The following is a 24,692-nucleotide window of genomic DNA, read 5'->3' as shown; positions in this document are numbered from 1 at the left end:
CGACAGCCGGCAGACGGGCGCAACAGACGACTCCCGTCCCAACTGCTGCCAGATCGCCATCCAAAGAGCTTAGATGCTGGATGCCGGGGATGAAGTAAGGTGGGTCCAATTGAAGATGGTGTTTAAAGTCAGGTACGGAGCTAACGAGGCAGGCGCAGTGGGATGTGCAAGGACAGTCATAGCAAATCAACATTAATTCATTATTCATTATGGTTAAATATGCATGCGTAAGGTGCGATGCAGCGTTCTCCTCGTTTGCGTATTGGGCTCCACCTAGGCGAGAACTTCCCAGTCACCATTGATGCAAGATACACATGTCCAACCTCTACCATCGCCGTCAAGAACCAACATCAAACATTACTTCGTCTTCCAATGCGTTGGGTATCATTACTTTCGATTCATTTAAGCATTCCCTTTCCCATTTCCCAAACATGCAGGACTACTGGTTCGCCGGAGGCATCAACGCCTCGAGGAAGGAGCGCACCAAGTCCGATACCGCGCCGACCAACTGTGACACATCATGTTAGCATTCAACCGATTCTTGAAGTGAAGCCTTCTGATGAGAAAGAGAGAGAAACATACCGGCGTCGCGTCCCCAATAAGCTCCGTCGTCTGCGACACAAACGCCGCCGACAGCAAGCTCTGCGCGTTGCCGAGCAGGCCCACGACCGACCCCACCGACTCGGGCGTGATGAGCGGCGCGACCTCGTCGACGATGCCCTGGATGTCGACCCGGTTCAGCGCCGCCAGCAGCGGCTTGGCGGCGCGCGCCAGCCCCTCCAGGTCCACGTCGCCGAGGGCGTCCAGCAGCGGGCCCAGCTGCTTCACGAGGGCGGGCAGGTCGACCTCGCCCAGCGCCGCCACGAGCGGCACCGCGCCGCCGATGATGGTCTGCGTGTCGTCGACGAAGCGCGCGGTGAGCAGGTCCTCGGCGTTGTCCACCAGGCCCACGAGCCCCGTGACCGAGTCCTTGGTCAGCAGCGGCGCCGCGGCGTCCACGATGCCGGCGAGGTCCAGCTGGCCCACCGCCTGCAGGATTGGCTCTACTTGGCCGACCAGCTTGGACAGGTCCACCTTGCCGACGGCGTTGAGGATGGGCTGCAGTTGGCGCACCAGCCCGACGAGGTCGATCTGGTTGAGCGAGGCGAGGAGCGGGCCGGCCTGACCGACGAGCCCGGCGATGTCGACTTTGCTGACGGCGTTCAGGAGCGGCTGGATCTGGTTCAGGAGGCCCACGAGGTCGATCTTGCCGACCGTGTTCAGGATGGGCTCGACCTGGTCAATGAGGCCCGAGAGATCAACTTTGCTGACGGCGTTGAGGATGGGTTGGAGCTGGTTTACGAGGCCGACCAGGTCGATCTTGCTCAGGGAGTTGAGCAACGGCTCGACTTGGTCGATGAGGCCAGTAAGATCGACCTTGCTCACCGCATTGAGCAGTGGCTGCACCTGGTTGACGAGGCCAACGAGGTCAATCTTGTTCAGGGAAGTGAGCAGCGGTTCGACCTGGTCAATCAAGCCGGTGATGTCCACCTTGCTGACCGCATTCAACAGCGGCTGGACCTGGTTGATCAAGCCGACCAGATCGATCTTGCTGAGGGAGTTGAGCAAGGGCTGCACCTGCCCGATGAGCCCGCTGATGTCGACCTCGCTGACCTCGTTCAGCAGGGGCTTGACCTGGTTGACCAAGCCGAGCAGGTCGATCTGGCCCAGCTCGCTCAGCAGGGGCTCCACTTTGCCCAAGAGGCCCTCGATGTCCACCTTGGCCAGCGAGCTCAGCAGGGGCTGTACTTGGCTGACTAGGCCCGCGAGGTCTATCTTGCTGAGCGAGTTAAGTAGGGGCTCGACTTGGCCGATGAGGCTCTCCAGGTCAATATCGCCAAGGGCCGCGATCAGCGGTACGGCGCCCCCGATCAGGGTCTTGGTCTGGTCTACGAACTGGCTTGTGAGCAGGTTTTCCGCGTTACCCAGGAGTCCGACGATGCCCTCGATGGACTGCGGGGACAGCAGCGGCTGCACGGCGTCAAAGAGGGCCTGCAGGTCGAGCTTGCCGAGGTTGTCTAGCAGCGGGCCGACTTGGTCGATGAGCGACTTGAGGTCCAAGTCCTTCAGGCCCGCAAGCAACGGCCCAGCCCCACCGATCAGGTCCTTGGTCTGGTCCACGAAGTCGGACGTCAACAGCGTCTCCGCATTGCCTAGCAGGCCGACGATGCCGCGGATAGACTCGGGCGACAACAGGGGCTGCACGGCGTTGAAGAGACCTTGCAGGTCGATCTTGCCGAGGCTGTCTAGCAGGGGCCCAACCTGATCAATCAACGACTTGAGATCCAGGTCTTTCAGGCCCGCCAGCAAGGGGCCCGCGCCGCCAATCAGGTCCTTGGTCTGCTCGACAAATTGCGGCGTCAGGAGGGTTTCGGCATTGCCGAGCAAGCCAGCAATGCCCTTGACCGACTCGGGCGAGAGGAGCGGAGAAATGGCCTCGAACAGGCCCTTCAAGTCGAGCTGGCCCAGTTCGTTGAGGATGGGCCCGATCTGGTCCACGAGGGACTTCAAGTCCACCTCCTTGAGACCGGCGAGCAAGGGTCCGGCACCGCCAATCAGGTCCTTTGTCTGTTCAACAAATTGGGCCGTGAGCAGGTTCTCGGCATTGCCAAGCAGGCCGGCAATGCCCCGGACGGCCTCGGGCGAGAGGAGCGGGCTGATGGCGTCGAAGAGCCCCTTGAGGTCGAGCTGGCCCAGCTCATTGAGGATGGGGCTGATTTGGTCCACCAGGGATTTGAGGTCGACGTCTTTCAGGCTGGCCAACAGCTGGCCAGCACCGGCGATAAGGTCGCGCGTCTGGGTCACGAAGTCTCCGGTGAGGAGGTTTTCGGCGTTGCCGAGCAGACCCGCAATACCCTTAACCGATTCGGGGGACAGCAGCGGGCTCAGGGCATCAAACAGGCCCTTGAGGTCCAATTGGCCCAGCTCGTTCAGGATGGGGGCGATCTGATCGACCAGGGACTTGAGATCGACGTCCTTGAGGCTGGCCAGGAGGGGACCGGCGCCCGCAATGAGGTCGCGGGTCTGAGTGACGAAGTCCCCGGTCAAGAGGTTCTCGGCGTTCATCAACAGGCCCGCGATCCCCTTGACCGAGTCCGGCGTCAATAACGGGCTGACGGCATCGAACAGGCCCTTCAGATCAAGCTGGCCCAGCTCTTTTAGCAGCGGACCGACCTGGTCGACGAGGCCTTTGATATCTACGTCGGCGAGGCCTTCCAAGAGTGGCCCGGCGCCCGCGATCAGTCCCTGGGTTTGGTTGACAAAGGCTGGGGTCAACAGGTTCTCCGCGTTACCCAGAAGCCCCACGAGCCCCTTTACCGAGTCGGGCGACAGCAGGGGGCTGACGGCGTCCAGCAAGCCCTTCAGATCCAGCTGACCTAATTCGTTCAAGAGCGGGCCAATCTGATCGACCAGACCCTTGATATCGACATCGGCCAGCCCCTCGAGCAAGGGACCCGCACCCGCGATGAGGCCCTGGGTTTGGTTGACAAAGGTAGGGGTGAGCAGGTCCTCGGCGTTGCCCAGGAGCCCCGCGATGCCGCGCACGGAGCCCGGCGTCAGCAGGGGGGGCGATGGCGTCGAAGATGCCCTTGATGTCGAGGCCGGCGACCTCGTCGAGGATGGGGCTGACCTTGTCGAGGAGGCCGACGACGGTCTTGATGAGGGCGCCGATGTCGACGCCCTCGATCTCGTTGATGATGCTCTCGAGGTCGAGCTTGGCCACCAGGTCCACGACCGGGTTCAGCTTGGTGAGCAGGTTGCGGGCGATGCTGGGGATGGGCGGCTGCAGCGTCTGGGCCAGGTAGGTCAGCGAGTCGTGCACGGCCAGCAGGAAGTCGTCGTTGAGCAGCTTCTGGAGCGCGTTGAGGAAGCCGGCGATGTCGGTCAGCTGCAGGACCAACTTGCCGAGGCTGTCCAGGATGTCGCCCAGATCCCCCAGGCCGGGGAGATCGAGGAGACCGCCGCCACCGGAACCGGAACCAGAACCAGAGCCAGAGCTGCCACCACCGCTACCACCACGGCCGCCTCCAGAGCCTGACCCGGAGCCGGGCGGTCCTGTGCTGTTCTGTCGAGGGTAGAGAACGTGCGCCAGTCGCTCGTCCCTCTCCCGCCTCTTGAGCAGGGTGGTTAGCTCCGTCAGCGCCTCGGTGAGCTCTGACCGGGGCACCAAGGCCAGGTTGTGTTTGGCCAGGTAGGCATCCAGCTCAAGCTCGGCTGGGGCAGCCGCGCCGGCGACGAGTCCGAGGGGCGCCAATGCCAGCACGAAAAGATTGGAGAACCGCATGGCTTTTACTTGAGGACGTGTGGCTCTGTGTTGATTTCACACTAACACGCGCGCACACGCATGAACGTCCAAATTGACGGGGGATGGATGGACGGACGGAGTTGGAGAGGGAAGGTAAAAGGTAGAAAAGAAGGAGATGCCGGCGACCTAAAACATATCTCCCCTAAAAGGGAATATGGTGGGAGGGGATCTCAAGGATGGGAAGCTGGAATTGCCCCCGCCTGGTCTCGATCTCACTCATACTGACACTCACACTCTCGGTCGCGTCCCAGGTACGATGCGAGATTGTTCCCAAGTCGGCGAGCGGCAGCTGGAGTGCGGAGATGCCTCGGATCTCACTCACTTGCACTGGGCGCACGCGATCTCCCCTGTTCCTGTCCCCACCCTACACTACCAAGCTCTCTGCTCTACAGCTCATCGCATCCTTGCGCACGCTGCGCTACCCAGGTTCCCTTGCGTGCGTTCTTGTCTCTCCTCGTATGTCTCGGATGATCTCTAGTGGATGGTGCTGGCCAAAGTGATTCCCCAAATGTCACATGGCCCGGCGTTGTCGATGCAATGCCTGATCTGCAAAACTCGTTCCCACCTTACCAGAGCTCTCGAGCTTCTTACCCCAGATTGTGTTCCGCCAACCTTTCCCAAAGCGAGCAGATGGCCGAGCCGGCAGCCCAATCAGAGCGCGCCGACCCTGGCCCAGTATACTCCGACGGGTGGGTAGGACAAACCACGCCGGTGCTCGATGCTACTTTGCTGACAGCACATCTGTTTGCTGAGTGGCCGGGCGGGCTGGTCACTGACCCAGCAGACTAATAGCGCAATGCAGATTTCTGGGTAACACCTGCAAGGCTATCACGAAGTTCTTCTCCGTCTCTCTGCCTCTACCAACCCCCTCTCTCCGTCACCGCCGAAAGAGGCCAGGACAGTGATTTCCTTGTTGCCTGTGTCTATTGATGTTGCAACCCGCCGTACCGAAGCTCCACGAACAGCAGTCATGGTACGACGCTGCTCGGTAACACGTCATTGGCATACAAGGGGAGTGAGTGGGCAATTAATTCATCGGCCCTAATAACACAGTTGACATGAAGATAATGAAAAGATGGGGCGCCCGGCATCTTGGATCTGTAAGAAAATGCCATGCCTCCCTCCCACGAGAATGAGCATCTTCACAAGGGACCTCGGTATCATGTTGCTCGTCTGCTAGTGAGAATCAAGAGGGATTATAAGCCACACGGATCAGAGATGAATCCATTACACGAAAAGAAGCCTTTCGCGACATCCACCCCCGCATCTTGGCGAATGGGGCGACGGGAAAACAAGCCAGCTAAAGTAGCGGCTGCCCCGCCCTAATAGAAGCCGTTTATTGACAGGGGCAGGGGATGTGACGGTCCCTAGGGCATCCCTCACTTGCTCACATTTCGTCGGCCGTCTCCCGTCACCCGTCCACCGCGATGCCATTCTCTTTCAGGACCTGCCTGATTCGGAAAGAGTCGATGGGGAGCTCGAGAATAATGAAGGCAGCCCAATCTAAATAAAAAGACCGAAACGGTGCGGTTGTGACATCATCTCCACCACACGGCAGAGGCAGCGATCGCCCAGAAATCGATAGTGCTGATTGTGAGCGTCCTGTTTTGGGCAAGGACGGGCCTCCTCCCCCGTTGCGCCCTCGCCAAGCGAACGCCTACCGCGGCCCCGCCCAACTCTTGCTTTGACAACGGCTGCACATCTGGGTACTGCTGACCCCAATCCAGTCCAGTCCAGTCCACTCCATCAGTCAGCAAGTGGACTGCATGGCTAGCTGTCAGGAACAAGTCTGCGCGGCGGACTAATGAGGGGAGTGGCTAGTCGGAGCTTCGATGCAGACCTAACCCTTCCTGTCCGAATATTGATTATGATGTGCATGCAGCCAGCCCAACTCACGCACGCCCTTAGCTCCCAGACCGGGATCTCGCATGCAGCGCTCGCAGCCCACTCCCGGCTCACCTACACTCGAGATGCGCTCCCTCACTTACGAGATGGGGGATAGTCCGCATGCGCGTGTGCAGAAAGTGATCACCTGCATTGGCGGGAGGAGGGAAGGAGGCAAGTGGTGTATACTCACCTTATTGGGGTTGCAGTCTGACAGCAGAGTCTTTTACGGATGCGGGGAAAGAGTTGTGTGCGCTCTTTCCAGCCGAGCTCCTTACCAGATCGAGACTTGAGAGAAGATCACATCGAGAGGCTGGCTGGCCTGCCCGCTTTGCAAGTCACGCGAGGAAGAAGAAAACATGGATATCGGGGCATTCACATGTTCTCAGCTCTCTAGCTGGCGCCGATCTCGATAGGCGGTATGTCTGTATGTTACCCAGAGTAACAGAAGTGGGTGTGCCCCTCGGTGTGCCTTGATGCTTCGTACGATCCAGCCGCGGCTGCCCTCGTTTCCCTACCTTTCCCCTCTCCTCAGCTCATTGCTGGGTGTGTATGTTTGGTTTTCTGTCTGTATGTGGTACCGCACTTCTCGTCGTCGCTCATCTTGTAAAGGGATTTCCATAGTCCTCCCATTTCACCATTGAGTGCCTGCTTGATGAGGCTGCGAGAAGAATCCCAGAGTGAACCATCGCCATCATGACCTCCGCCTTTAGAGAAGAGGTCCAAACGGGGCCGAGCGCGCCGCCCTCAGTCCACGGCGCCAAGGGAGGAGCAGCGAGTGCCGCGAGTGGAGAGAAGCAACCGCAAAACCAGCCCGGGACGTTCCTGGATGGCCCTGGAAGAGATGACGACGTCTCGTCCGACGACCACGTCCAAGACAAGGTGCCGCCCGCCGCCACCCTCACCAAGAAGCAGAAGTTCAAGCGCCACTGCGGGCGGTTCAAGTGGTGGTACGTCGCTGGGACCATTGTCTTCCTCGCGATCATCTTGCCGATTCTGTAAGTGTAGGAACTTGGATGAGAGGGAAGTTGGGGGAAATACGAGTACTGACACATTCAGATTCCTGGTGATCCTGCCCGCCATTGTGCAGCGCATCGTCGACGACCAGGGCCTGCCCATCAAGGGCGGCGCCTTCCTGTGCCTGTCCCCGACGCAGATGATGATCTCGCTCGAGACATCCCTCAAGACGCCGCTGGCCGCGCGCATCGACCCGCTGACCATGTTCCTCTACAACCGCGAGACGCCCGGGGAGTTCTCGCCGTTCCTCAACCTGACGCTTCCGGAGCAGAAGCTGGACGGCGAGACGGCCATCGTGGTGACGAACCGCACCGTCACCATCACCAACGAGACGGAGCTCACCACCTGGTTCGACAGCGTCTGGGACAAGCCGCAGACGGAGCTGTCGGTGCGGGGGGACTCGACGGTCCACCTCGGCGCCCTGCACTCGAAAGTCCACCTCGAGAAGACGGTGACGGTCGACTCGCTCAACCAGCTGCGCGGCTTCGGCATCGAGTCCCTCTCGCTCGTCATGCCCCCGCTCGCCGACGGCCGCAACGTGCGCGGCACTTTAAACTTACCCAACTGGGGCAGCCTGACGCTGGGCCTGGGCAACGTCTCCCTCAACCTCATGGCGGGCGACGTGCGTATTGGATTGATCACCATCTACGACGTCGTGATCCCGCCCGGCAACAACACGCGCGACTTTGACGGCCGGCTGTACCTGGACCAGGTCGCTAGCAACCTGGGCGCCGTGCTGGCGAGCCAGGGCGAGGCCCTCAACCAGGGCATGATCCAGATCGACGCCACCGGCAACGCGACCGTGGTCAACGGCCGGCACATCCCCTTTGTCGAGGCCATCCTCAACAAGAAGCGCGTCACCTCCAAGATTGGCGTCTTCACCCTCCTCGGCGACGTCATCGATAGCCTGACCAGCCAAGGCGGGGGCAATGGGACGAACAACGGTGGTTCGTTGGTGGATATGGTCGGCGACACTTTTGGGAATAGCACCTTGTTGTCGCAGGCGTTGCATCATTGGACCAACGCGGCGGGGCAGCAGAAGACGGATGGTAAAGGGGTCAAGAGCAGATCTACTGCGACGCCGTGGTGGACAAGAGGTCCCTCGTCGCTGCACCTCTTGAAGTTGGGCATGAAGATGAAGATGGGCAAGCTTTAGGGCTGATGAGAGATAATCCTACGTACACTAATGAGTAATGTTTTCTACGATGGATGGCTGTTTTAATCAGTTGGGAGCACATGGGGGCAATGGCTGATGATTGCCAGCCGTCGATACTAAGCAGGCGAAGTGCGTCTATGGAAGCAACAAGAGGATTACCTTGATCTTGAGTGCCTGCTTCAGACCTCAGCATGTCACTTATTTGGATTCGGACACCACTTACCAGCACCAAACCTAACAGACTTCCTAAGTAATATTATGACTACCTCTAAATGCTATCGTATCATTGCTCAATTCGGACCCCAAAGTACAAAGTGATGCGCCCGCAAAAAGAAAAGAAGCCAGTTTGAATCTTCTCTCCATTTCGAAACCCGGGACGCCATGCTAGCTAGCAAGAAAGGGAAACCAAGCTTAACAGCAACAAACCCCCGAGATATCCAAGTAGTTCTCCTGTATATGCTAGACATGCCGCCCGACAACATTGAAACATTATCCACCCAATCATCTCGACGCACTACCCCATGATCAAGTCCACCTTGCCCCCCTCTCCGCGTTCATCGCATTTCGTCGATCAACAACGCCTAAGCATTGAACTGGTACCCCCGATCTTGGCATACAGGTTCGTGTCGAAAAAGTTGTACTCCTCGTTGAGATCGCAGAATTCGTGCTGCATCAGCAGCCGTTCCGCCGTCGGTCGTTCTCTCGGGTCCCTGGTATCACATTAGCAGCCGTTTCTCTTCTCTTCTCCCTTTCTTCCCACCAAGGGTCAAAACTTACACAGTAAAACAGTCCAGCATGAACCCCAGCGCGTACGGACTGATATCCTTGCGCACCTCGTCGGCAATGGGCGGCGTCTCCCCGTTGGCGATCTTGTAGATGGCGCCGACGGCCTCCTCCTTGCTCCAGGGCCGGCGGCCCGCGAACATCTCGAGGACGACGCAGCCGAGCGACCAGATGTCCACCTTGGCGCTGTAGCCCTCGCCCTGGGACCGGATGACCTCGGGCGCCATCCAGAAGACGGAGCCCTGCATCGAGTTGGTCTTGTCGTTGCCGTAGATGTCGTCCGTCTTCTTGGAGATGCCGAAGTCGGAAATCTTGCAGGTGCCGTCCAGATCCAGCAGGATGTTGTCCGCCTTGAGGTCGCGGTGCAGGATGCCCTCGCGGTGCAGGTAGGCCAGCCCCGACAGCGCCTGCCGCGTCAGGCTCGACACGACGGGCTCCTCGAACTTGCCGTGCTTCCGCAGGCAGGACCCGATGGAGCCACCGGAAATATACTCGAGGAAGATGGAGATGCTCGTCTCCTTGCGCTCGCAGCCGAGGTACTGCACGATGTTGACGTGGTCGAGGTACTGCATCGTGTCGATCTCCTGGTCCAGCGCCGCCACCAGCTCCTTCATCTTGTTCTTGTCGCCCGCCGCCGCCTTGGGGTTGACTTCCACTTCTTTCACCGCCAGGAACTCTCCCGTCGTGGCGTTCATACCTAAATACACGCGCCCGTACGTGCCCTTGCCGATCAGCTCACCCTTGAACCAGCGGAACGTCGTCTGCCGTTTTGGTAAGGTGTCCTGCGGGATCTGCGGCATGATGTCGATCATCATGGACCCGCGCTCGGGCCGGATCTGCACCAGGTTCGCCCCGAACATCTTGGTGCTCTTGCGCCGCTGGATCATGGACGTCGGGCCGCCTGCGCCCCCGGCGCCCCCTGCACCGGATGTTGCCGACGCCGCCGTGAAGCGCTTGTTGGCCTCGTGCGCGCCCCGCGCCACCTCGCGGATCGACTTCATCCGGCCCAACCCGCCTCCGGAGCGACGGATGCTGCGCTGCGCCACCGAGTTGATGGAGCTGGGCCGCTCGGCCTTGAGGGTCGACTCGTCCGAGCCCAGCGTGTCGTTCTCGCTGTACATGGACGAGCGGGCCGTGGCGATGCCCGGCGACGGCGAAGACAGCAAGTTGGGCTGTTCCGCTGCCTGGGAGCTTTCCGCCTGGTTGTTATTGTTGTTGTCGTTCTCATTCTCCGCGTTGTTGCTGTTGTTATCGAAGTCGTTGGGCGACGTCGGCTCCTGCAGCTGCGACTCGTCAAGGACGGGCTGGTCCAGGTCGAGCTCCGGGAAGAAGGCGTCGAGGTTGCTCAGCAGCGCCTCGGGCGGGGGACGGTTCGCCCACACGTCGCGCTCGATGAACGACTTGCGCCGCCCCAGCTTGCCGTCGTCCGAGTCCGAGGGCGTGGCCGGCGTGCGGCGGCGTCTCCCACTACCACCAATATCATCTTCGTTGGCCAGCATGAGCCCGTCGGCGGAACCGGGGGAGTCGAACGAAACCGAGAGCTGCTTCTTGGACCGCCGCGTCCGCAGCGTCAGGCTCGGCCGCTTGCCGTTCTTGTCGTCGGCGTCGTACTCGCCGCCCTCGGCGGTGCTGACTTTCACCGACGGCGTGCGGCCCCGGACGGGGATGGCGAACAAGCCGTCGTCTGAGTCGTCGTCGGAATCGTCGTCGTTGGGCGCCCTGGACGCCACCGGCTGGTCGAAGGTGACGTCGGTGTCGGTGAAGTCGATGTCCGGGCCGTGGGACTTGCGGCGGTTCTCCGGGGATTGTGGTGATGCCTGTGTCTGTGTCGCCGTCGGGTGCGCCGTGGTGGGGCTGGGGTTGCCGGGCGAAGGCGCTCGTTGTGCTGTGGTGCCATCACTCTTCTTAGCAAGGGGTTCTTCTTCATCGTCATCATCATCATCATGATCATGATCATCATCACCGTCACCAAGAATGGTTTTGTCACGCTTCTTTCGGCTCTTGTTCAGAGGGCTTCCGCCCGGCGAGTAGTCCGGAATCACAAAGGCCAGGTCTCCCCGGCTCCAGGTCAGGGTGCCCGGGGAGCCGGATCGCGGACTGCTGCGGCCCGACGAACCAAAGTCAACATTTGCAATGGATCTCTTACCTCGTTGCTCCTCGTGCGCGCTTCCGGCCGCCGGCCCGGAGTTGTTGCGGTTGGGCTGCGGCGGCGGCGAGACGGGCCGCCCGTTGTTTTGCTGTTGCTGCTGTTGCTGCTGCTGCTGCTTAGTAGGCCGCCCAAAGTGGCTCAGGGCGCTCCCGATACCCACCAGAGCCCCAAACGCCGACGTGGCCGGCTCCCGCGACGCCGACGACGGCCGCCTCTGCGACATTTCTTGGTTCTGGTTCTGGCTGTTGCTGTTGGTGTCGCTGGCCGACGTGGACGTGGACGTCGTGGGCCGCCGCGGGCTGGGGAAGCCGGCGTCCATGCTGCCCTGCGAGGAGCGCATGCTGTGCCCCGTCCGGCGGCTGAGCGAGTTGGCCTTGATGAGCGTGGCCGTCTCGACCCCCGGCGGCGCGGGCGCCTTGCGCTGCGGGAACAGCAGGTCCTGCGACATCTTCTTCTCCTCGTACGGCGAGACGCGCGGCTGGTCAAAGTCGACGTTGCGCCCCACGATGCCGACCGAGCCGTCCTGGTTGGGCGAGTTGGACTTCTCCAGGGCCTGCCGCCGCTTGGCCAGGTACGCCTGCTGCTGCTTCTCGACCTCGGCCTTGTACGCGTTGGCCTTTTGCGCCAGCTCGTTGGGGTCCGGCCCGTCGTCGCCCACCGTGTTGACCCGTTGGGAGGTGGGCGGCGACGAGCTCGACCGCGACCGCTGCCCGCTGAGCCGCGCGTACGTGTCCTCGTCCATCGAGGCGCCCGGGGGCACGTAGCCGGGGGTGAGCGACCCGGGCACCTCGGCCGTGACGGGCGGCGGCGACACGCCCACGCGCACAAACAGCTTGAGCGAGCCGGCACTGTCGCCCCGCTGGCGCTTGTGCAGCAGCAGGCTCTGGTCCTCGAGCGGCTCCTCGTGCTCGACGCGGCCGAGGTCCGTCAGGTACAGCTGCACCGCGCGCGGGTCGTGGATGCCCAGGTTGGCGCAGATGTTGTCGCGGATCTCGGCCGCCGTCTCGCAGTCCGTCACCACGCACATCCGGTAGTCCCACCCGTTCAGCGTCGCCAGCAGGTACGACCGCGGCGCGTTTTCTTTCCGCGCCCGGAACGACAGCGCGTCGAAGCTCGAGGAGCCCTCTTGCGACTTGCTGTGCTGCACCTCGGGGCTCGTGGGCGAGTCCGTCTCCTTGGGCGACGGGAAGGTGCCGTCCTCCTTTTGCTTGTGGTGCTTGTTGCGCTTGAGAAACCCAAATAGGCTGCTGTCCCCCTTGGCCGAGGCAGGGTGGTCCGCGCCGCCTGCCGACCTGTCGCCCGGCGGCTCGTGGGGGGAGCGGGAGCCGTTCAGGCCGCTGCGGAGGTAGGCGCTGGCCTCGGGCGGCACACCGGACCCGTAGATGGCCGCGTTGGATGAGACCGAGTCGGTGCTGTTCCGCGACCGGTGCCCGAACCGCGGCGACGTGGCCGACAGGTTGCCCGTCGAGTGCGAGAGCAGCCCCGAGTTCGGCCGCGGGCTGCCCCCGGGACTGTCGCTGCGGGGCGCCGAGCCTCGCGAACTGCCGTTGCCGCCGCCGACCTCGCCGCTGGGGCTGTGCCGCTGGCTCCTCTCCACATCCAAATTCTTGAGCAGGGTCCGGTGGTTCGAGTCGGAGCTCATGGTGTTGCTCAGGGTGGGCATCGTGGTCGAGCGCGTCTGCGAGAACCGGCGGCTCGAGAAGCCGGGCCCGGGCGCCTTGATCGGCGTGTTGGGCGACTCGATGTCGGTGCCGGCCCCCCCTTGCGAAGCGTTGAACGAGTCCTTGCGGGAGTGGCTGTACGAAGACGAGGAGGTGGCAGTGGCCGCCACGCCGCCGCCGTGCACAATGTTGCGCACGAGCCGCCGCATGCGTTTGCCCTCCTCGCGCTCCCGCGTCGGGTCCCAGCCGGTGGCGCTGTTGATGCACTCGGTGGCCAGGCGCGGGTAGACCTGCTGGTGCATCATGCCAAAGTTGCCGCGGCCGTGCTGCCCGCTGCCCAGCTCGAGGAACTTGGCCCCGCTCAGGTTGAGGGCCTTGAAGGTCTCCTGCCAGTCCTTGGAGAACTGGTTCGAGGCCAGCCACAGCAGCACGTTGTCCAGGGGCCACTTGGCCGCCATCTCGGGCGGGATGTTGGAGGGCGTGTTGGTGGCGTTGGACGACGTCGACATCATCCGCTGTGTTGTTGACTGGTTCTGGTTCTGGTTCTGCGAGTTTATGGCGTTCGTGTACAGCCGGTCTCGACTCTCGCCATCGGCCGGCGTGGTGCTGGCCGTGTCGGTGCTGCTGTTGTTGTTTTGGGTTGGCCACGTGCTGGTATGAGACGCCGCCGAGAAGGTGTTGTTGGCCGAGGAGGAGGAATCGTCGGGCCCGAAGGCGGGGATGCCCACCCCTTCGCCGTACGTGTCGCCGTGGGGGATGTAGGTGGCCGACATGCCCGAGCCCACCGTGTTCTCGCTCGTCTGCGGCATGGGGAACTGGGTGGGCGGCGGGGGAATCTGGAGGTTGCCCATGGACTGCTGCGTGTGCAGGCGGGGGTTGTAGGCGAGGTGCGGCCCGCCCGACGGCGGCGGGGGGATCGCCATGCCGCCGCCGCCAACGTGCCGCGGGTTGTACATCTGCCCCCAGTTGCCCTGCCAGGTCGCCGCGGGGCCCATGGTCATGCTGCTGGTCGGCGGCGGCCCGGACGGCGGCGGGGGCAGCTGCAGGCCGCCGCCGGTGGTCGTGGTGGGCGCGCTGGGGTAGCGAGGCGGCGGCGGCGGGATGTTCATGTTCATGGCCGCGGCCGTCATGTGGCCCATGACGGGCGGCGACATGGGCGGCGGTGGCGGCGGCACGTTGAAGGGCCGGTTGGGGTCGGCCCGCTGCGTGTTGGAATACATGGTGGCGGCGGTGGTTTGGGGCGGCGGCGGAGGAGGCACGGCTGACCCTCCTCCTCCCCGGGTCGCCGGCCGACTATTGCTCGTCGAGTCCGCCCCTCCGTAGGCCGAGGGCGCGAGGCTCGCCGTCGACGCCCGCGGGCGTAGGGTCGCGGCACCACCAACGCCGGCAAAGTTGGCGGACAGGTACGGCGGAGGGTCGTCCGTGATGGTCGTCGGGCCTGGTCCAGGGTATTGCGACCCCGGAGCCAGCGTGGAGGTGGGATGGGTAGTGTTGGTAGAAGGAGTTATCGTCGTGGTATGGACGTTGGTGGTCGCAGGATGAACGCTGGCGGTCGCAGGATTAGGGGGGTCGTTGATGAGACTATCGAGGGTGTTGACGTTGTCCTGCAGGCGCTGGCGCAGGTTTGGGTATCGAGCCGATGCGGTGGCCTCGCTGGTGCTCTCGGATCGGGTCAAGGCAGTGCGCGAGGAGCTGATCATGACCCAGGGGACCAAAGAAAACCAGAAGCGGCAGAAGCGAGGAGTAGTATGGAGCCTGCGCAAAACCCAAGAAGACGAAAACCAGGGCCCTGGTGCTGGGGCAGGGACGCGGTTCGGTTTCCAACTGGGCCGCTACTGCTGGGTTTTTGGCTGCTGGGCGCAAGGGTGCTGGCAAGGGAGCGGGCCTCTGGGGGTCTCTACCGTCTTTTGGGTCGGCTCTACCGTCCAGCCGTTCTTGGGCCGCCTTTGAGGGGGGGGAAGTGGAAGGGGGAAGTTTCCGAAGTTGCAATTCCAGGGTGCTGCTAGCTCGCTTTAGGGATGGCGCATGGTCTCTTTTGTGGGCTCGACGTTTCTGGCAAGAGGTTCGTTCTCTTTCTTTGGGACGTGGTGTTGTTGGGTTTGTGTTTGGGATGTCTCGATGTGGACGTTACAATGAGGCTCTATAAGGTACGCAATTCTAGGATGGATGGAAGGATGAGGTTGATTGAGGGACTCGGCCCTGTGCCACGCGATCGGCTCGACTTTGTGTCATCTCAGACTCCCAGTCCGCCTCCTCACGACGGGATAGGCTGGAACTATTTTCTGATTAGGCGTCCTGTAGGTCTGACTGCATGTGTGTGAGACACCAACTAAGAACCTCCCGACCATGTACCTCCTTTTAGCGCCCGACGGTTATCCTCGTCTTTAATTGATTTGTGCTGCCATCGCCTTTGTCTATGTTTGCAACTGGCAACTATCTTGATGGAAACATACAGTTTCCTATGAGATGAGTCTCCAATTGATGCCGGCCAGTATCCAACGCAGCAGCAAATACCTAACCTACTTGTTTTGTCAACGTCTAAACCGGATTGCAAACGGGACGCACATGCTAGAAATCCCCCGGCGGCTAGGCGCCTAATACCGACCACTGATTTGCCCAGCCCCAGTGTTCTGGGTCTGGGAACAGTACATATTGCTTGCTGCCGGGTGCCCTCGAACTGAATGCCGATGGACTGCCCCCTCGTTGTTAGTGCGATGCGACCGGCCAATGATGGACGGCAGACCAGCGCCCTTGGGTGAAGCCCTGATGCATGTCGACCGGCGGGGGGACGGTTCTTCTTGGGCCTAAAGGTGCTTGAAGGGACTGCTGTAGCACCTAGGCATGCACCCGATACCCCACTACCCATGTGCTTGTGTGCACAGCTGGCTGGGCGCCAATCTACTGCAGTGGTCCTCTTCCCAGGACTCATCTGCTATACGAAGCTAGTATTCACGATAACATAACTGAAGACTACTAAATATACAGAGTATAAAAATGACATATCCACAGAATGACAGTCTATTCCCATCACAATCAGATAAGTATATACGTAAGTTTGTATTACAACAGGTAACTCCCAAACGCCGTCGTGATTGTATGACGCGCTTGAACGAATGATGGATAGACAAGTGCAATCAGAAAGAAGAATCCAACCAGCTTTTAGCAGAGCCTCACATCACCGAGCACTTCTCCACCCCGACGCCATAAGTCTGCTGACACTGCTCCAAGTAACCCGCCTCCTCGGCACTCCCTCCCGCGCCGGCCCCCTGCGGCCTTACCAGCCCCTTGACCCGCAGCGTCTGCTTGCCCTCCCCGTGCCACCACCGCATCTTCTGGACCCAGGCCCGCTCGTCGTCGTCGGTGCTGATCTCCCACTTGCCGCCGCTGACCTCGACCGCGCACTGCTCCTTGGGGAAGTGGTACTCGGGCAGGAAGATGGTCGTCGGCTGCTCCTCGTCCTTGGGCGCCGTGCCCCGGATCTCCAGGTGGAACTCGCAGTTCTTCAAATCAAAACCGTAGTTGGTCATGGTCCCGTTGATGCCGATGGGCGCCGGCCGCACAAAGGCCTCGGCCGCCCGCAGCCCCGGCGCGTTCGTCACATCCGGGTTGGGGCTCGGGGGGTCCGACGATATCGACGGGTTGGTCAGGGTCCTCTTCAGGTTGCCCGGGTTCACCGAGGTCTCGTCGTCCACCTCCTTTTTGGTGGCCGAGGCAGGGCTGTTGTTGCTGGTGGCGGTCTTGACCAGGCTGGAGTCCTCCGGCGTACGGGGGGGCAGCGGTGACATGGGTAGGGTTTGGTCATCCACGGAATAGATGGACAGATCCTCGCCGTTCCATTGGTCACCTCGTACGTGGTCATTCTAGAATTGTTAGCATGCCCCAGTCTGAAAACCAACGGAAGACGGGGGAAAGAAAAGAAATGGTACAAACCTGGGAACTGTAGAGCCACAGTGTGTAACCCTCCATAGGTGCCCCTTCGACGGCAAAATGGTTGGCATCCATGGCGGCCGACTGGCTCGAGTAGTCGCCCGTCCTGTAGGCGTATTTGTCGTCCATGTCGTAGGGGATGCCAAACTCGCTAAGCAGGCACGGGTGGTTGCCCATGTAGTCGAGCCCCTCCTTGCGCATGGCGGCCAGCTGGTCCCGGAAGCAGTTGCGGATGGCCGTCTCCCCGATCTTGATGGCGAAGGCGGGGTGGAGGTACCGGCCGCGCAGCACGCCCAGGACGTCGACGTTCCAGGTGCGGTTCCACTTCTTGGTCATCAGGGTGATGCCGTCGTAGTAGTGGGGCGTGTAGACCATGTTGGGGTCGTCGTCGGCGGTGCCCTTGATGGCCGGCGGGATCTCGAGCACGGGCGGCTGGCAGAGCATGATGGCCTCGGGGTGGTGCGGCCGGATGGTGTCGCGGTAGAGCCGGTAGAAGTCCATGAAGTACGTGTTGGTGAACTTGGGGTAGTCGAGCACCTCGCCCGTCTTGGGGTGCCGCTCGAAGTAGTTCTTCTGCAGCAGCACGTCCTGCGACGGGTCCCAGACCTCGTGCAGCGCCCAGATGCAATCGCCCAGCTTCCAGCCGGGGTCGCGCTTCCAGCCGTACCGCGAGTCGTCGTAGTCGCTCGGCAGCCACGCCGTCTCCCCGTGCGGGTCGATGAGCGTCCGGCCCACCTTGTACGGCCCCAGCCCGCCCATGTCCCACGACTCGACCTCGCAGGCCCGCCCGGAGCCCGTGAGGATGGCCTGCCACATGGTCGGGCAGGTGCCCTTCTTCAGATTCTGCTCTTTGGGCACCACGCCGAGGTCGGCGTGGCCCACCAGGCCGCGGCTCGGCTCGTTCATGCTCTCCCAACCAAATACCACGTCGTTCAAAATGTCGCCGGCCTCCTTGATGCGCAGGGCGAGGTGTTCGCAGGCGCGGAAGAAGTGGCCCTGCAGGTAGTCTTGGATGTTCTGGCCGTCGATGATGCACTTGGGGGCGAAGTCTTTGCCGGCAAAGAAGAGGGTGAAGATGGTGGCGACGGCCAGGCGGTTGTAGTTGGTCGACCAGATCATCTTGGGGAACTTGTCGGGCTCGGGGTACGTGTTGTGCACGATGGCCGCTTCCGTCGCCGCGAAGCTCTGGGGGTTGAAGCCGCACGCATAGACCGTCCACATGGGGGCGCCGGAGCCACCGCAATACCGCGACCACTGGAGGGGTTAGAAAAAGCACTGGTGCCATCATCCTCAAAGAGCAGACTCACCACATCCTGATGCGGGTCCATGAAGACGTAGAAGCCGTAGTCCTTGGCCACGCGCAGCACCTCAATCGTGTGCTGGATCCATTCCTCGTCGTACTGGCCCGGCCCGGCGGCCTCGATGGCCTCCCAGGTGAAGACGTAGCGGATGGTGTTGTAGCCGTAACGCTTGAGGCGCGAGAAGTGGATGTGGGCGTCCTCCTTGCGGAAGGGGCGGCCGGTGAACTTGACGTGGTCGCCGTCGAAGAAGTCGTCGACGACGTGGGAGGGCACCTCGGGCGCGTTGGGGTACTTGGCCTCGCCGGCTACGTTGATGCCGCGCAGGAGCACATAGCGTCCGTACTTGTCCTGGAATTGGCCGTCCTGGATGGTGAGCCGCAGCGAAGACATAACGGGTGTTTAGCGTTGGTGGTTGCGTAGGTCCATGCAGTTCAGGGACTGTCAAGAAAAAAACGAATACCTAAGGTTGTCGGGAGCGCAACTTATTAGCAAGATATGATGCCTTGTCGGATGCGAACAGGACAGGGATCGAGCATCGGTGACGAAATGGTTTGGGGAAGGGTGCATCCGTGCCAACATGACAGGCCGTTTACCAGTGCTCTCGATCCTGGCTCTAGTGCACGAGAGCCGCGACTGGCTTGGGCTTAGTAGGTACGTACGGAGTACAGGACTACAAAAACTACGAACGCCTTTTCGATCCTTTATGTCCTCACATGCTCAGTGTTTGCCTATATTGATGTATGTACGACTATGTAAGGCATGTGTTTTCCGCAGGTAGTTGCGTTTCTGTCAGTGTCATGTTGCGAAAACGAAGGCAGCTTAGCGGTCTACTGGTAGGCGACGGGCGTGATGAGGTCATGAGGATTGAGGCTCTAGCTACTTGACGTTCAATCTTCAAACATACTGCTACCCAGCAATCAAATGCTTTCGAATATGCCGTATTGCTTCATACTATTTCAGAGATCCAGAACAATGTAAAATGAAATGCATCCTACTTAGCTCTCAAGTCAGTAAAAGGGAAAACAGATTGATATGGCATGTACAGTTGCTGTCCCAAACACCCCGCGCTGGAAGCTCCCCGCAGTTTCGCCGACGGGCAACATCCCACCAGCAATTGCTTGTCGCAAGTGGGACAGCTAAACAATGCGCAATTGCACCTAAGGCATTCGGTGACGACAATGATGAGCCATCGTCAAGAAGCTCTTCCTGCTGCTGCCTTCATCAGGGCCTCTCCAAACCACACACCACCCTCGATGATTCGTTAATTCTGCCGCACCACGCATTCTTTCCCATCTTCGCCGGCCGAGGGCAAGACCACTCATTTCCCCCAAAAACCTGGAAAGCTGCCGCCTTTCAGCTTGAGCAGCTTCGACGCTCCCTCACCCCATCATGTCGAAACAGCTCAAGGTCGTCCGCGACGCCATCAAGAACCAGAAATGGGACGAGGCCTTGCAGCAGGCGCAGGACATCATCGACAATGACGCGAAAAGCTACCAGGCCTACGTCTTCCTGGCCTTTGCGCTCGACAAGAAGAACAAGCTCGCCGACGCCGAAAAGGCCTACGAGACCGCCACCGCCCTCCGGCCCGCCGACCCCCAAGCCTGGCAGGGCCTGATCAAGCTCTACGAGAAGCAAGGCGACACGAAGCTGCCCCAATACAAGCAAGCCGCCCCCAAGCTGGCCGCCATCTTTGCCGACCAGGAGGAGATGTACAAGTGCCAGGACGTGGTGGACAAGTTTGTCGACTTTGCGCGCTCCCAAGGCTCGCGCACGCAGTATGCCGACGCCCTCGAGGTCATGCTGCCGGGCAGCCCCATCTATCCCGCGCTCGAGGGCCGCTTCCCGCACCCGGCCAAGACCTACGAGATTGTGGCCCAGATCCTCGAGACCGACGAGAAGAAGCGCATCAACACCCTGATCGGCGAGAGGCGCACACGGATCGGCGCCAAGGTCAGCGAGGTCACCGTCGAGGTCAACCGCGAAGTCCTCTCGCAGAGCAAGCTGGGCCACGTCTATGAGCAGCTCATCAACTGGACCAACGACGACGACGTCCGGCGCCAATACGAGGAGAAGCTTCTGCAGTTCCGCTACGACCGCCTGATGAACTTTGCCCCGGGCCCGGAGAAGCAGGCCGAGCTCGCCGTGGTGGAGAAGCTGGCCGCCGACATGGTCATCATCAAGCACCCGTACCGCCTGGCGTGGGACGTCGCCATCAACTGGCAGGACCACGAGGAAGTCAAGGACTACAACGTCGACACGCTTCTCGACTACTGCTCGCTCTTCCCCGAGACCGATCTCTGCAAGATCTTAACGGGATACATGACCAGCAGCATATCGCCCTTCTCCAAGAAGCCGTCGGCCTCTTCGCCGCCCGCAGAGACGACGACGACCACCGCCACCCCGGCAGAAGACGAAAGCAGCGAGGACGACGAGGACGGCGGTGCCCCTACTTTGGTCATCCCGTTCACCGACGAGGACCGGCTGCTGATGATGATTGACGGCATCTCCACGTCCGACTCGTTGCTTGCTCACCGACTCGTGGGCGAATATTATCAGCACCTCGAGGAGCACGAGAGCAACGTGGAGCTCATGCGCAAGTCCATGAAGCTGCTGGCCCAGAAAGCGCCCAAGATCGGCAAGTCCTTCAGCCACACCAACCAGGCCTTCATGCTGTACCTCGGCACGGCCTTGGTCTTCTACCAGTCGCCGCGGCATCACGGCGAGGCCAAGTCCTTCTTCGACAAGATCCTCGACGTCAACCCGTCCTCTACGGCGGCCCAGATCGGCGTCGGCCTGATCTACGAAGAAGAGGAGGAGTTCGACCAGGCCATCAACTTCCTGGAGAAGGCTTTGGAGCGCGACTCGAGCAATCTGCGGGTCAAGGCCGAGGTCGCCTGGCTCTATTCCATGAAGGGCGACTTTGCTCGTGGAAAGTCGGATCTCGAAGGCATCATGGGCCTAATGACGGACAAGAACTCTTCGACGTCGAAAGAGCTGTTGGCGCAGACCCAGCACCGCCTCGGCGTCTGCATCTGGAATCTCGACACGGCCAAGGCGGCTCGCCGGAGCCGGGACGGTGCCTATGCCTGCTTTCTGGCTGCCCTCAAGAGCGACATCAGTTACACCCCCGCCTACACGAGTCTGGGTATCTACTACGCCGACTACGGCCGGGACAAGAAGCGTGCCCGCAAGTGTTTCCTCAAAGCCGTTGAGCTGTCGTCGGCGGAGATTGCTTCGGCCGAGAGACTGGCACGGTCGTTCGCCGACGACGGTGACTGGGACCGCGTCGAACTGGTCGCCCAGCGCGTCATCGATTCCGGCAAAGTGCGCCCGCCCCCGGGATCCAAGCGGAAAGGCATCAGCTGGCCCTTTTCGGCGCTGGGCGTGGCGTTGCTCAACAAGCAGGACTACCACCGGTCCGTCACCTCGTTCCAGTCGGCCCTGCGCATGGCGCCCAACGACTACCATTCCTGGGTCGGTCTCGGCGAGGCCTACCATAACGCGGGACGGCATACAGCGGCCAAGAAGGCCATCCTGAACTCGCAGCGGCTGGAGGCGTCTTTGGGCGACGAAGCGCTCGGCGACACGTGGTTCACCAAGTACCTGCTGGGCAACATCGAGCGCGAGACGGGCGAATACGACAATGCGATCCTGCTCTACCGCGAGGTCACCAAGGATCGCGTGGACGAGGCTGGCGTGATGCTGGCGCTCATGCAGACCATGGTGGAGAGCGCCCACGACTGCGTGGAGAATGGCTACTTTGGCAAAGCCGTCAGTCTGGCCACCGAGACAATCGAGTTCGCGCAGTCATCCTCCAGTGCCGTCTCGTCGACCTTCAACTTTTGGAAAGCGCTGGGCGATGCCTGTTCCGTCTTCTCCAAAGTGCAAAGCTGCATTGACCAGTTCCCGGTGGATGCCATCAAGGCCCTGGTTGGCCAGGGTGATGACGATGCGTATAACATCCTGCAAGACGTCGACGGCATTTCCCAAGATCTCGACTTTGCCGACGGCCTGTCGCCACCCAACGACAAACTGGGGGCCGAACTTACACGATGCCTCCACGCCATGATCCTCGCCCACAAGCGAGCCGTGCACCTATCCTCCCACGACATCCATGCTCAGTCCATCGCCTTCTACAACCTGGGCTGGGCCGAGTACCGCGCCCACAGCTGCCTCCCGGCGGATCTGCGGATAAAGTCCAGCCGATACCACATGGCGGCCGTGCGGTGCTTCAAGCGGGCGATCGAGCTCGAGGCGGGCAACCCGGATTTCTGGAACTCGCTGGGTGTCGTCACGAGCGAAATCAACCCGTCCGTCGCCCAACACTCCTTCGTCCGGGCCCTTTACCTGGACGAGCGGGGCGTTCACGTGTGGGCCAACTTTGGTGCGCTGGCGTTGCTGCAGAACGACCTTCAGCTCGCCAACGAAGCTTTTACGAGGGCGCAGTCGACAGACCCGGACTATGCGCATGCGTGGTTGGGCCAGGGCTTCGTGGCTCTGCTCTACGGCGACGTCAAGGAAGCTCGTAGCCTGTTTACTCACGCCATGAACATTGCCGAGTGCTCGTCTGCCGTGACTCGGAAACAGTACGGCATGTCGATATTCGACCACATCCTGAAGAGCCCCAACAGACCCAAGCTCAACGACCTCATCCAGCCCCTGTTCGGACTTAGGCAGCTCCAGCGTCTCCAGCCGCAGGATATGGTGCACAGCCACCTCTCCACCCTGTTCCTCGAGCGCATCAGTGACCATCCTCGTTCCATTGGTACGCTGGAAGACATGTGCGGTAAGCTCGAGGCCGAGTACGAAGATACCGAGTCGCCCTCGGTGCTGGGTCGGTTCGCTCTGGCCAAGACGGATCTTGCCCGGATGTATCTCGCTTCGGGCCAGAACGAAGAAGCCGCTGAGTGCGGCGAGACCGCGTTGCAGCTCAGCAGCGACGACTCTGGAAACGAGCTCGCGGCCGAGCAGCGGACGAAGGCGCGACTGTCGGCGCATCTCACGGTGGGACTGGCCAAGTACTTCAGCAAGCAGCCCGGCGAGGCCTTGACCTACCTGGAGGCGGCACTCGAAGAGTCCAACAACAACCCCGACGTCATCTGCCTGTTGGCCCAAGTGCTGTGGGCGATCGGAAGCGAGGAGGCCCGCGACCGGGCACGCGAAGTGCTGTTTTCTGTTATCGAGTCCGACTCGACCCACGTCCAGTCGGTACTGCTGCTGGGCGTCGTGGCCCTGCTGGACGAGGACGAGGAGTCGATGGAGGCCGTCGTGTCGGAGCTGCAGGCGCTCCGGGCCAGCGTCAAGCCGACGGACGCGGAGCACGCCAAGATTGGCGAGGTGCTGGGCGCGACGAGCCTCCTGTCGAACAAGGACTCCGAGGATGCGGATATGCTGTCGCAGCCGCAGATCAACACCTTCCTGTACCCGCACCTGCCGCACGGCTGGACCAGCCTGTCGGAGCTGGGCGGCGCGGACCACGCGGCCGAGACGGCGCTGCAGGTGGCGAGCCTGAAGGTGCCGCCCAGCGGGCCGCTCGACACGCGGGAGTTTGCGGCGGCGTTTGCGGGGACGGGGGTGGCGGCGGATGCGCAGATGGCGGCGTTTATGGCGCCTTCGCTGGCGGCGGGGTGGGGGTCGTTGAGGGAGGCGACGTCGGTGTGATGGCGTTGATAGATTTGGCTGATAGAAGGGTACGAGTCATAGACACAGTTTTAGATCACGACAAAATGGCGATGGAATTCATGATGTTTACTATGGCATATCCCTAATGGCCTCCTACATTGCAGCATGATTTGATTCTGTATTACATTGCCTAGCTATTTCCATCTGAAGCTGGAGGATACAGGTCTTGAATGGTGTTTTCCTCACTCTGCAACACTGCTTGACGCGCCCAGCTCCCATAATGATGTTGTTCCTTTCTGTGACCTGAGGCTCTTGAACAAGATGGGTGATGCATAGCTTCAGGGGCTGCATGCCCATCTGCCACCTGACGTAGTGGTATGTAGGCGCAAGCATGCATTGAAACGATGGGACAACATAAAGGAGGGGACGACCGCATACATTTAATAGCCACACCGTTACCTCAGCCGCCTGCCAGTCCAGTAGAACCCCAGATGTCTTAGGGGATCATCGGGGGGAGGATGGGGGGACGGGGCGACTGATTGGCCAATGATAAGCCGGGCATCCCACCACCGTCGAGGATTTTCGCGGAGGGGGGCCACCTCCGGCTCGCCAGAGCTGCAGACCGGTGGGCAGTATGCGCAGCACCCCGCATTCTCTGGTCACCATCGCACGGCTAGTCACACCACCAACTACGTCGTCGTGCATCTGCTTGTCCTGTCTTGCGAAAGGCATTGCATTGCGCTCCCTTCTTGTGCTTCTGCATTCCTATGCGCCTACGCGCGCCCTGTCCAATCAGTCCACCTAGTTCCACCACCCGATCCCTCCCTCGATCTCTCTCCCTCTCGGT

At 61.1% G+C, this 24,692-nt stretch overlaps 5 protein-coding genes across 5 annotated transcripts; 2 read left to right on the top strand and 3 right to left on the bottom strand.

The window, feature by feature from the left end:
• Positions 1 to 439: 439 nt before the first annotated feature.
• On the bottom strand, positions 440 to 4,324 carry PG985_014823 (uncharacterized protein; the record flags this gene model as incomplete). Its single annotated transcript, XM_066834589.1, has 3 exons — positions 440 to 508; positions 583 to 3,416; positions 3,586 to 4,324. The coding sequence occupies 3 exons, from the start codon at positions 4,322 to 4,324 to the stop codon at positions 440 to 442; spliced, it is 3,642 nt and encodes a 1,213-aa protein (XP_066677199.1).
• A 2,601-nt stretch (positions 4,325 to 6,925) lies between these two features.
• On the top strand, positions 6,926 to 8,402 carry PG985_014822 (uncharacterized protein; the record flags this gene model as incomplete). Its single annotated transcript, XM_066834588.1, has 2 exons — positions 6,926 to 7,227; positions 7,289 to 8,402. The coding sequence occupies 2 exons, from the start codon at positions 6,926 to 6,928 to the stop codon at positions 8,400 to 8,402; spliced, it is 1,416 nt and encodes a 471-aa protein (XP_066677198.1).
• Positions 8,403 to 8,973: 571 nt separating this feature from the next.
• On the bottom strand, positions 8,974 to 14,695 carry PG985_014821 (MAP kinase kinase kinase mkh1; the record flags this gene model as incomplete). The annotated part of the gene is made up of 2 exons (XM_066834587.1): positions 8,974 to 9,112; positions 9,180 to 14,695. 2 exons carry the CDS (start codon positions 14,693 to 14,695, stop codon positions 8,974 to 8,976), a joined length of 5,655 nt encoding a protein of 1,884 aa, XP_066677197.1.
• Positions 14,696 to 16,165: 1,470 nt separating this feature from the next.
• PG985_014820 (glycosyl hydrolase) lies at positions 16,166 to 18,613 on the bottom strand (the record flags this gene model as incomplete). Its single annotated transcript, XM_066834586.1, has 3 exons — positions 16,166 to 16,855; positions 16,926 to 18,176; positions 18,230 to 18,613. The coding sequence occupies 3 exons, from the start codon at positions 18,611 to 18,613 to the stop codon at positions 16,166 to 16,168; spliced, it is 2,325 nt and encodes a 774-aa protein (XP_066677196.1).
• Positions 18,614 to 19,612: 999 nt separating this feature from the next.
• Positions 19,613 to 23,884, top strand: PG985_014819 (antiviral protein; the record flags this gene model as incomplete). The annotated part of the gene is made up of 1 exon (XM_066834585.1): positions 19,613 to 23,884. One exon carries the CDS (start codon positions 19,613 to 19,615, stop codon positions 23,882 to 23,884), a length of 4,272 nt encoding a protein of 1,423 aa, XP_066677195.1.
• Between the last annotated feature and the right edge of the window lie 808 nt (positions 23,885 to 24,692).

The sequence above is a fragment of the Apiospora marii genome, assembly GCF_038362585.1.
Source record: "Apiospora marii strain CBS 49790 chromosome Unknown utg000012l_segment0_segment0, whole genome shotgun sequence".
Taxonomy (NCBI): Eukaryota; Fungi; Ascomycota; class Sordariomycetes; order Amphisphaeriales; family Apiosporaceae; genus Apiospora; species Apiospora marii.
The sequence above is the reverse complement of the archived record's forward strand: the minus strand, read 5'-3'. Positions and strand labels throughout refer to the sequence as shown.